General features: G+C 49.7%; 1 protein-coding gene across 1 annotated transcript in view; it reads left to right on the top strand.

The window, feature by feature from the left end:
• Window positions 1-12,449, top strand: part of LOC149437741 (anoctamin-5-like) — a gene marked incomplete at its 5' end in the record, with an annotated part of 43,266 nt that overhangs the window by 18,176 nt on the left and 12,641 nt on the right. Inside the window, 3 exons of the mRNA XM_089660671.1 lie at window positions 9-89; window positions 8,190-8,412; window positions 12,234-12,403. Of these exons, the coding sequence (XP_089516797.1) occupies window positions 9-89; window positions 8,190-8,412; window positions 12,234-12,403 (474 nt within the window). The remainder of the gene's footprint in view (window positions 1-8; window positions 90-8,189; window positions 8,413-12,233; window positions 12,404-12,449) is intronic.

The raw sequence follows: 12,449 nt of genomic DNA on the forward strand, positions 1-12,449 counted from the left end.
ATTTGTAGGAACTAGAAATGGTCATAAAGCGAAGTGCGGCCAATATCTGTGGCAATCTCTTGTTGTGCTGGACGGCCATTCTCTTCTGGGTAAGAGGAGCCCCTGACAGCTCAGCCAACTCCGTCGGCCAATGACTAACCAGATTAACGTTCTCTGTTTTGGTTTTCGCTTACGGGAGCTACAAGAAGAGGGTGGCGGCGCTGGCGTCCATGTTGTCTCACGTGTGGGGGGGTGCGAATGGTAAAAAGAGCTCCGATGGCCATCTTGTTACATCTCTGTGGGTCCACCATAGTGGTGGCGGACCTGGAAAGTTGAGTGCCAGAGAACCTGAAGTCTCCAAGAGGCAGATCTTTCAGATGGACTCACCCTTTAAGTCTAAAAATGGCAAAACTTAAAAATAAAATCCATGCGCCAAAAAGATCAAACCGCAAAAAAGATCAAAGCGCCAAGAAATTGAGGTAAATTGTTCATATTTGGTGAAGACCTTCAGACGTTCATATTTGGTGAAGACCTTCAGATGTTGTTGAAGGACAGTAGAGTCAGTAGAGTCCAACCGGCTGGGGATTTCTACGTGTAGCAGTCCCCAGCTCAGGGTTCACCCTTTGTCTCCGAGCCGATTAGGCTCCACCCACAGTAACAAGATGGCTTCTCTCCTGCTTTTACCGTTGCACAGCTCCGCCCTTATGTGTCTTACGTTCTCCTTTGTGGTGTGGTCTTTACTCCATGGTGAATTGTGGCCTTGCTTGCTTGACTATTTCAGGAAATGGAGCCTATTTTGCCTTTAACTAGCAAGGCAGCACGGTTCTGCTTCTCCGGAACCACGGTGCTCTTCTGGGTGAGCCCATTTTATTTATCTCTAATACTTCCTTAACATCTGTCCGTGGTGATTCCATGTCTTCTGTCCTCTCCGCTCTCATGTGCTTTCCTATGAATTCTGTTCTCAGACTATAGATCAGTTGTGGTTTCCCTTTTCAAACAAGTGCAAATTGATGGATCGAATCTGGTTGTGCAGACCTGGACATTCACAGCCAAATAGGACCTCTAAAAACTGTAGCCCAGGGGCCGGATGTGGCCCTTTACTTGCCTATATCTGGGCCTGGAGGCACTATTCCTCCCACTGACACCAACAGTGAGGTATAATTCCTGCCACTGATACCAATAATGGGACACTATTCCTCCCACTATCACCAACAATGAGGCACTATTCTTGATCTTTAGTAGCTTCAGAACTGCTTGGGACATTTTTAAATCTAGGCCCCAAACCACATAAGACCTTTTTAAGTAGTTGTCTTTGAAAGAGTGAATGAGAAGACGTCCTCCTTCCAAGGCCCTACAGCAGCCTTTATCAACCTTGGTTCTGTGGAACCCTAGGATTCCTTCCAAGGTTGCTAGAGGTTCCTTGAGCAATCACCAGTGGGGAATTTCCTGCGTACACTAGCCAGAAACCTAGGGGGCAATTCTCCAGTGATCACCAATACCAGCAAGTTAGCAGCTTACTCACTAGAAGTCTCGGAACTGCTCAGAACATTATTTTTAATCTGGGCCTCCGACTAAACAAGACATTCCTACATGCAAGCAGTTGCCTTCTAAAGAGTGAACAATAAGAGTGTCCTCTCTCCAAGACCCCTCAAAAGCCTTTATCAACCATGAGTCCATGGAACATTAGGGTTCCTACCAAGGTTGCCTTGAGCAATCAGCAGTGCTAGGGGGGACCAATCAACCATGGTTCCATGGAACATTAGGGTTCCTTCCGAGGTTGCCTTGAGCAATCACCAGTGCTAGGGGGGACCAATCAACCATGGTTCCATGGAACATTAGGGTTCCTTCCGAGGTTGCCTTGAGCAATCACCAGTGCTAGGGGGGACCAATCAACCATGGAACATTAGGGTTCCTTCCGAGGTTGCCTTGAGCAATCACCAGTGCTAGGGGGGACCAATCAACCATGGATCCATGGAACATTAGGGTTCTTTCCAAGGTTGCCTTGAGCAATCACCAGTGCTAGGGGGGACCAATCATCCATGGTTCCATGGAACATTAGGGTTCCTTCTGAGGTTGCCTTGAGCAATTGCCAATGCTAGGGTGCAATTTTCCATGAATATGAGGGATCACTTCTACCCTGACCACTAATGTTAGGAGTGAACAATAAGAGTGTCCTCTCTCCAAGGCCCCTCAGAAGCCTTTATCAACCATGAGTCCATGGAACATTAGGGTTCCTACCAAGGTTGCCTTGAGCAATCAGCAGTACTAGGGGGGACCAATCAACCATGGTTCCATGGAACATTAGGGTTCCTTCTGAGGTTGCCTTGAGCAATCACCAGTGCTAGGGGGGACCAATCAACCATGGTTCCATGGAACATTAGGGTTCCTACCAAGGTTGCCTTGAGCAATCAGCAGTGCTAGGGGGGACCAATCAACCATGGTTCCATGGAACATTAGGGTTCCTTCCGAGGTTGCCTTGAGCAATCACCAGTGCTAGGGGGGACCAATCAACCATGGTTCCATGGAACATTAGGGTTCCTTCCAAGGTCGCCTTGAGCAATCACCAGTGCTAGGGGGGACCAATCAACCATAGTTCCATGGAACATTAGGGTTTCTCCCAAGGTTGCCTTGAGCAATCACCAGTGCTAGGGGGACCAATTATCCATGGTTCCATGGAACATTAGGGTTTCTCCCAAGGTTGCCTTGAGCAATCACCAGTGCTAGGGGGGACCAATCAACCATGGTTCCATGGAACATTAGGGTTCCTTCCGAGGTTGCCTTGAGCAATCAGCAGTGCTAGGGGGGACCAATCAACCATGGTTCCATAGAACATTAGGGTTTCTCCCAAGGTTGCCTTGAGCAATCGCCAGTGCTAGGGGGGACCAATCAACCATGGTTCCATGGAACATTAGGGTTCCTTCCGAGGTTGCCTTGAGCAATCACCAGTGCTAGGGGGGACCAATCATCTATGGTTCCATGGAACATTAGGGTTCCTCCCAAGGTTGCCTTGACTAATCGCCAATGCTAGGGGGCAATTTTCCACGAATATGAGGGATCACTTCTACCCTGACCACTAATGTTAGGGTACTCTGCAAATTTTTTTACCATTCTGTAATTTATTTCCATTACCGAATTATTACTGAAGTAATTTTGTTGTGTAGAGCAGGGAGGAGTGGTCATAAAATACGCCAGTACGCCACTTTCTTCACTCTTTTTTTTTTTTTTTTTATCTAAAGCTACTTCTAAAACTTGCTCATCACACTAGGAGTTGCAGGTATAATTATTTTCAGCAGGAGTTCCTCAAGACCTGAAAATAATTTTAAGGGTTCCTCCAGGATAAAATGGTTGAGAAAGGCTGCCCTACTGAGCTGTATAGATAAATTGTCTAAGAAACAAGAGGGAAAACAACAGCCCCGTAGCCGGGGGAGAATTGACACCTCATCTGCATTTTCTGAAACCTTTTAGGTCTGTATTGCTCCTATATTTGTGGAAGGGTCTTCACTCATACGGTGTATGAGGGGTCGTGGTTTGCTCTGAAAGTCCAGGTCTGCTGTATGCTGAACATTCACGGTGGGGGCTGGGATGGGCGCCCCTTGTCCCGCTACTGTATCAGCGCATCATATTAAAAAATGACATCTGCACATGGGGGGGGGGGGCATTTTCTGCCTTGTTTAATTTGGGAACCGCAATATGTGGATCTCTTCTAAGTCCAATCAGTTGACAAAATTTGCCAATCTAATGCACAGTTAATGATATTGACATGCGTATGTGTGTGTGTGTGTGTATATATATATATATATATATATATATATATATATATATATATATATATATAATAAATATATATATATATATATATATATATATATATATATATTTAAAAAAATTTTTAAAAATATATATATATGTATATATAAAATATATATATATATATTATTATTATTATTATACAGTATTTATAAAGCGCCAATAGTTCGCTCAGCGCTGTACATTACAAAGGGAGACAGAACATGTGACAGAACAATACCAATACAATGTAAAACATGAGGGGATTGAGGGCCCTGCTCTTTCGAGCTTACAATCTAGGAGGGAGGGGATGGTGGCACAGGAGGAGATAGCTGTGGGGGATGGAGTGGTAGGAAGAGTGGAGGAGGGAGGCAGGTTAGCAGGGGGTGGGGTAGGCTTCCCTGAAGAGATGGGTTTTCAGGGTGCGCCTAAAGGAGAGGAGAGTAGGTGATAATCTGATGGGTTGGGGCAGGGAGTTCCAGAGGATGGGTGACACCCTGGAGAAGTCCTGGAGGCGGGCATGGGAGGAGGAGACCAGGGAACTAGAGAGAAGGAGGTCCTGTGAGGAGCGGAGTGTGCGTGCTGGGCGGTACTTGGATATTAGGGTCAGTGATGTAGTTCGGGGCAGTATGGTGGACGGCTTTGTACGTCAGCGTTAGGATTTTGAATTTGATCCGTTGCGCAATCGGAAGCCAGTGGAGGGATTGGCAGAGGGGGGTGGCGGAGACAGAGCGGTTGGAAAGGTGAATGAGTCTGGCAGCCGTGTTCAGGATGGACTGAAGAGGGGATAGCCAGCGGCGAGGCAGGCCAGTGAGGAGGGAGTTGCAGTAGTCGAGTCGTGATATGATGAGGGAGTGGATGAGCTGTTTAGTGGTTTCTGGGGTTAGGAACGTGCGGATTTTGGCGATGTTGCGGAGGTGGAGTCTGCACGAGTTTGTTAAAGATTGGACTTGGGGCTGGAAGGATAGGTTGGAGTCCAGAATGACACCCAGTACTCTGGCCTGCAGGGCGGGTTTGATGGTAGCGTTGTTGGATGTGACGGAGAAATCAATGGGGGGTGGTGTCCGGGCTGGGGGGAAGACAAGAAACTCGGTTTTGGAGAGGTTCAATTTAAGGAAGTGGAGTGACATCCAGTCTGATATGTCGCTCAGTAGGTGTGTGATTCGGGCTGAGACCAAGGGGGTGAGGTGGGGGGTTGAGAGATAGATTTGTGTGTCGTCGGCATAGAGGTGGTAGTTGAAGCCGTGAGAGTGTATGAGTTGGCCAAGGGAGGAGGTATAGATGGAGAAGAGAAGGGGCCCGAGGACAGAGCCTTGAGGGACCCCAACAGAGAGGGGGAGTGAGGGGGAGGTGGTAGCATTATAGGTAACGCTGAAAGAGCGTTGTGACAGGTAGGATGAGATCCAGGAGAGAGCAGAATCTCTGAGGCCGAGGGAGTGTAGTTTTTTGAGGAGGAGGGGGTGGTCGACTGTGTCGAAGGCCGCAGAGAGGTCAAGGAGTAGGAGCACTGAATAGTGTCCATTAGCTTTGGCGGTTAGCAGGTCGTTGGAGAGTTTGAGTAAGGCAGTTTCGGTGGAGTGTAGGGGACGGAAGCCGGACTGTAGGGGATCGAGGAGGTTGTTGTCGTTGAGGTGAGAGCATAGGCGGGTGTAGACTAGGCGCTCGAGGAGTTTAGATGTAAATGGGAGCAGGGAGATGGGTCTGAGGTTGTTGGGGTCATTGGGGTCCAGGGAGGGCTTTTTAAGTATGGGGGTGATGTGTGCATGTTTCAGAGGGGAGGGGAAAGTGCCTGAGGAGAGGGAGAGATTGAAGATGTGGGTGAGGGAGCGTAGGATGGAGGAGGAGGAAGGTCGTAGGAGTTGTGAGGGGATAGGGTCGAGGGGGCAGGTGGTGAGGCGGGCATCAGAGAGGGTCTTGGAGACTTCCTCGATGGTAGTAAGGTCAAAGGTGTGGAGTGTTGGGGGAGCTTCAGTATGAGGAATGTAGGGTGGGGTGGAAGAGGAGGTCAGAGCAGTGGTGGGGCCGTGGGAGAGGGGTGATGAGGGGGTAGCTGAGTGAGGGTGAAGGGGGTTGGAGAGAGTTTGAGCAGCGACGAAGTCCCTGCGGGTTATGTCGAGGGGGAGGGGGGATAAGGGGGTAGCTGTGTGAGAGGGGACAGGTTGAGAGGGCGTGTGAGTTGCGGCAATGTCCTTGCGAATTGTGTCAATTTTGTTTTTGAAGTGATTGGCAATCTTAAGGGCAGTGAGTGAGGTGCTGGGTGGAGGTGGGGGTGGAGAGAGTAGAGAGTTGAAGGCAGAGAAGAGTCGGCGAGGATTGGAGGAGAGGGCCTTGATGAGGGTCAAGAAGTAGGCCTGTTTGGCAGCATGGAGGGAGGAGGTGTAGGTGCGGAAGGCAGATTTGTAGCGGGTGAAGGCTTGTTTGGATTTGGTTTTGCGATATATATATATATACAGTGAAGGAAATGTGTATTTGCTCCCCTGCTGATGCTGAATGTTCGCCCCTCACACAGAAACGATCGGTCTAACAATGGAATGTTCGCCCCTCACACAGAAACGATCGGTCTAACAATGGAATGTTTGGTGTAACACTGAGAGACAGAATATAACAACAAATTCAGCAGAAATGCGTCTAACAAATGATGACGGATCTGCATGTTCATGAGGGAAAGAAGGATTTGATCCCCTATCATTCAGCAGCATTTCTGGCTCCCAGGTGTCTTTCATACAGGTAACAAGCTGAGATTAGAAGCAGTCTCTTAAAGGGAGTGATGCTAATCTCATTGTGTTACCTGTATAAAAGACACCTGTCCACAGGAGCAATCAAACCATCAGATTCCAAACCCTCCACCATGGCAAAGACCAAAGAGCTGTCCAAGGATGTCAGGGACAAGATGGTAGACCTACACAAGGCTGGACTGGGCTACCAAACTATGGCCAAGCAGCTTGGTGAGAAGGTGACAACAGTTGGTGCAATCATTCACAAATGGAAGAAACACAAAACAAGTGTCAGTCTCCCTCGGTCTGGTGCACCATGCAAGATCTCACCTCGTGGAGTGTCAATGATCATGAGAACAGTGAGGAATCATCCCAGAACTACACGTGAGGATCTTGTCAATGATCTCCAGGCAGCTGGGACCACAGTCACCAAGAAAACAATTGGTAACACGCTACGCCGACAAGGACTGAAATCCTGCAGTGCCCGCAAGGTCCCTCTGCTCAAGAAAGCACATGTCCAGGCCCGTCTGAAGTCTGCCACTGAACATCTGAATGATGCAGAGGAGGACTGGTGGGAAGTGTTGTGGTCAGATGAGACCAAAATCCAGCTTTTTGGCATCAACTCAACTCGCCGTGTATGGAGGAGGAGGAATGCTGCCTATGACCCCAAGAACACCATCCCAACTGTGAAACATGGTGGTGGAAACATTCTGCTTTGGGGGTGTTTTTCTGCTAAGGGGACAGGACAACTGCACCGCATCAAAGGGACGATGGATGGGGCAATGTACCATCAAATCTTGGGTGAGAACCTTCTTCTCTCAGCCAGGGCATTGAAAATGGGTCGTGGAAGGGTGTTCCAGCATGACAATGACCCAAAACACACGGCCAAGGCAACAAAGGAGCGGCTCAAGAAGAAGCACATTAAGGTCCTGGAGTGGCCTAGACAGTCTCCAGACCTTCATCCGATTGAAAATCTGTGGAGGAAGCTGAACGTTCGAGTTGCCAAACGTCAGCCACCAAACCTTAATGACTTGGAGAGGATCTGCCAAGAGGAGTCGGCCAAAATCCCTCCTGAGATGTGTGCGAACCTGGGGGCCAACTCCAGGAAACATCTGACCTCTGTGATTGCCAGCAAGTACTAAGTCATGTTTTGTGAAGGGGATCCAATGCTTCTTTCCCTCATGAACATGCAGATCAGTCATCATTTGTTAGACGCATTTCTGCTGAATTTGTTGTTGTATTCTGTCTCTCAGGGTTACAATACACTGAACATTCGGGGGGAGGGACCTTCACTGACACATCACAACCCATACATTTTAGGGGGGACCTTCACTGACACATCACAACCCATACATTTTGGGGGGGACCTTCGCTGTCACATCTCACCCATACATTTTGGGGGGGACCTTCGCTGGCACATCACACCCATACATTTTGGGGGTGGGGGGGTGCTGTTTGGTATCTTCCCCCTGGGCAGCAGATGACATTGTCCCAGAACAGAGTAGGCAGGCAAAGCTCAAGAGCTGGAAAATCTTTTCAGGTTCTTACATTTAGCCGGTAATTCACATCATCCAATCCTGGTCCGCCCTGAATGGGGAGGAGAAATCGATTTCTTGGTGGGTCCCCTGTTTTATCCGCCCCCCTTTTACATGTTGGTGTCATCAGTCGTATCCCACCACAGACACTAACCCTCTGCCGTGTGTCCTGCAGATCCTACTGATCATAGCCAGCATGATCGCCATTATAGTATACCGGTTGGCGGTCTACGCGGCGTTCGCCAGCGTCATGGAAAACAACCACACGCTGGAGCCATTCAGCGGACTGCTCACCCCTCAGCTGGCGACCTCGGTGACCGCGTCCTGCCTGAACTTCATCATCATTATGATCCTCAACTTCCTATACGAGCGGGTGGCCATATGGATCACTGACATGGGTAAGTGTTCTGCTTTACCATTTTATGCATTGACATACTTTCTTTAGACCTGGGCCCATCCGACAAGTAGGGTCACCTGCTGAACAATCGTCCCCCACAGACAGCTTTACTCTCCAATGACACACGCCACTTTAATCCAGGGTAGTTTTACTTTTTTAAATGTGGAACATGGGATGTTCACTGGTCATTGGACATATAAAGATTTCTAAGCTGGTAACTTGCTGTGGAAACATGAAGAAGGGAAAGGCGTGTCAAGACGAAACCAACTCACCCCAACATACAGGGACGCTGGATTTTACCATTTACAGACGTAAAATAACAAGTTGTAGTTACACGGAATTACCAGTAGATGTCACCACTGAGACATTTATACCTACATAATGAAATCCAATTGAACAAAAAAAAAGAGAACAAAAATCAAAAACTCAGTATAGAGACAAATACTGAATATAATCAATACATTAGGAAATATAATGAAAAGTCTATATATCTCCTTTATATGCTGCCTGCATAAATCTGTCCACATATCTGCTGAAATCATACAAAAAGTGGGAGGGTTTTCATTGTGAGCCAATCTGTCTCTACTGCATTGCTCAGTGCTGTTGTCCTAAACTTGTTTCGGGCCCTGGGGGGGCCCGAGAGGTAGTTGTTTAGACCGTCTACATTGAGGGTTGAGCTCAGGTCGGATCCTGCCAGTATGTTCCTCATTCATAGCCCAGGCGGGAAGAACCTGCAGTAATGAAAAGCATGGCTTCCCCTCTGGCAGTGCAGGGTGGTGGTGAGGGGGGACGTGCGTTTAAACCAGCAGCTCCCCTAAAGAGCCTTCTGCATTCGGATCACTTTTCAGATGTGATTGACAGGCAGTGGGGAAGTGATGTGATACCTCCTCGCTGCCTGTTTTAGCCCCATTGTTGCCAGACAAATATGCCACATTGCATGCGGTTGTGGGGTGGTTGCAGCACTTCCCTAAATCTCTTTCTGTAGCACCCTCCTAGGTAGGTACTAGGTTTAATAGGTATTTTGATTGGTACATTTAGTTGCCACGCGTGCTCCCCTTTCCAGGAAATGCTGCTGCATCTGTTGTCATAGACCTCAGGTGGGTCCGGGGAGAGCGGATATAGTGAATGCGGGGTCCGGGGAGAGCGGATATAGTGAATGCGGGGTCCGGGGAGAGCGGATATAGTGAATGCGGGGTCCGGGGAGAGCGGATATAGTGAATGCTGGGTCCGGGGAGACCGGATATAGTGAATGCGGGGTCCGGGGAGAGCAGATATAGTGAATGCGGGGTCCGGGGAGAGCGGATATAGTGAATGCGGGGTCCGGGGAGAGCGGATATAGTGAATGCGGGGTCCGGGGAGAGCGGATATAGTGAATGCGGGGTCCGGGGAGAGCGGATATAGTGAATGCGGTGTCCGGGTAGAGCGGATATAGTGAATGCGGGGTCCGGGGAGAGCGGATATAGTGAATGCGGGGTCCGGGGAGAGCGGATAGAGTGAATGCGGGGTCCGGGGAGAGCGGATATAGTGAATGCGGGGTCCGGGGAGAGCGGATATAGTGAATGCGGGGTCCGGGGAGAGCGGATATAGTGAATGCGGGGTCCGGGGAGAGCGGATATAGTGAATGCGGGGTCCGGGGAGAGCGGATATAGTGAATGCGGGGTCCGGGGAGAGCGGATATAGTGAATGCGGGGTCCGGGGAGAGCGGATAGAGTGAATGCGGGGTCCGGGGAGAGCGGATATAGTGAATGCGGGGTCCGGGGAGAGCGGATATAGTGAATGCGGGGTCCGGGGAGAGCGGATATAGTGAATGCGGGGTCCGGGGAGAGCGGATATAGTGAATGCGGGGTCCGGGGAGAGCGGATATAGTGAATGCGGGGTCCGGGGAGAGCGGATAGAGTGAATGCGGGGTCCGGGGAGAGCGGATAGAGTGAATGCGGGGTCCAGAACGCACTGGAGCTGCAAACACTGATGTGATCTATGACACTGACAACAATATCACTTTCTCTGCGTTTTGGATGCAGAAAAAAGCAACTGAAACGCATGGAGTGTGAACTGGCCCGGAGTCCGGTGCAGCGCAGAGTTTGCTGATGTTCCGAGTTCAGGAATTTGTCACCAGAGACGACCTCCATCCACAAAGCGGCTTCAGACGAGTGAAGACATCGATCGCAGACTTGTGTGAAGGGTTAATAGCGGCGTGCTACATTTGATCTCTGGTTGAGAAGTAGTCGCACGCGGGTGTCAGAATCCGCAGGAGGAACAATCAGTCTGTTCTCAGACGGAACGCTCAAGGCTGCACAGCTGCTCCGGAATGACAGTCCAAACAAAGACCAAATCCAGTCCCTGATGGAGACAAACCCTTCACTTGTGTCTCACACATCACCATCACGGCACGGAACTCTCTGCATTCACGGCACAGGCAGTGTGCTGTGATTGGACAGTGAACTGCGCATGCGAAAGTGATGTCATCAGCTGGGGGACAACATCTAAATCTCCTAAACGGCGCAGCTTTAGAAGGTCTCAAAGATACTTTCAAGTAAGGGATTGTTCTTACGGGATGTTGGGGGGTGGTAAAACCCCATGTTTAAGCCACACTTCTACCCTTTTTAGTGGCCAGAGGTGTACACTTGCTGTGGCTGCGGCAGGAATTATACCCCCATCACTCGCAGCAGGTTTAGCGCCAACTGAACACATCTCATTCAAGCGAATGTCGCGCGCTAGTGCGAGGATCAAGGGATTAAAGCAGACGGTGAGGAGGCAATACAATGAGAGTGAAGCGGGTGCGACCGAGCCCTCCGACATATCACAAGATTTATTATAGGGGAACGGTCATAAGTTTGGCCTAATATCGCTTTGATGCAGCAAATATCCAAATGCCTTCATGGGCAGTTGCCAGTCTGACTGTCAGATTGGAGAGGAAAGCGCTAGATGATGCTGGACGTCCTCCAGCCAGGAAATGAGGCGGAGCTCTGTCTGACTTGCTGCAGCTTCTAATGCACATTGTGAGAAGCTCCCAGTGTGCGGTGACATCAGAGGAAGACATTTCAGTCCAGGGGAGGAGCCGGTACACCCGTGCAAGACTGAAGGGGAGGAGCCGGTACACCTGTGCAAGACTGAAGGGGAGGAGCCGGTACACCTGTGCAAGACTGAAGGGGAGGAGGCGGTACACCTGTGGAAGACTGAAGGGGAGGGGCCGGGACACCTGTGCAAGACTGAAGGGGAGGAGCCGGTACACCTGTGCAAGACTGAAGGGGAGGAGCCGGTACACCTGTGCAAGACTGAAGGGGAGGAGGCGGTACACCTGTGGAAGACTGAAGGGGAGGGGCCAGGACACCTGTGCAAGACTGAAGGGGAGGAGCCGGTACACCTGTGCAAGACTGAAGGGGAGGAGCCGGTACACCTGTGCAAGACTGAAGGGGAGGAGCTGATACACCTGTGCAAGACTGAAGGGGAGGAGCCGGTACACCTGTGCAAGACTGAAGAGAAGGCCCGAGGTCAGTTCAGGAGACCCTGTCAGAACAATAAAGTACAGGACCTTTATACCCACAAGTTTTATATTTTTTATTGAAGGGTTTTGAGAGAGATTTTCGAGTCTTGGTATTTCGGAGTCTTGGCATCTCGGAGTCTTGGCATCTTCAGAGTCTTGGTATTTCGGAGTCTTGGCATCTTCGAGTCTTGATATTTTCGACTCTTGATAAATGCTTTCTGGGGCAGATGTTCCATGTACTTGCTAAGACTGAACAATGTGATTTGAGGCCGTACGTAGACTTGTCTTCTCCTGGACCATTACCATCACCAGCTAAAATGTTTCTTTTTTCCCGGCAGAAATCCCCAGGACACATCTGGAGTATGAGAACCGACTCACCATGAAAATGTTCCTCTTCCAGTTTGTCAATTACTATTCATCTTGTTTCTATGTGGCGTTCTTCAAGGGCAAGTTTGTGGGTTTCCCGGGAGGGTACACCTACATGTTCAACCAGTGGAGGAATGAGGAGGTGAGTGCTGCCATCTTGGGGACTGTTCCCCTCTGGGCCCCGTGTG

This window comes from Staurois parvus, unplaced genomic scaffold (assembly GCF_062004578.1).
Source record: "Staurois parvus isolate SC_StPar_1 unplaced genomic scaffold, SC_StPar_1.0 ptg001261l, whole genome shotgun sequence".
Classification (NCBI taxonomy): domain Eukaryota; kingdom Metazoa; phylum Chordata; class Amphibia; order Anura; family Ranidae; genus Staurois; species Staurois parvus.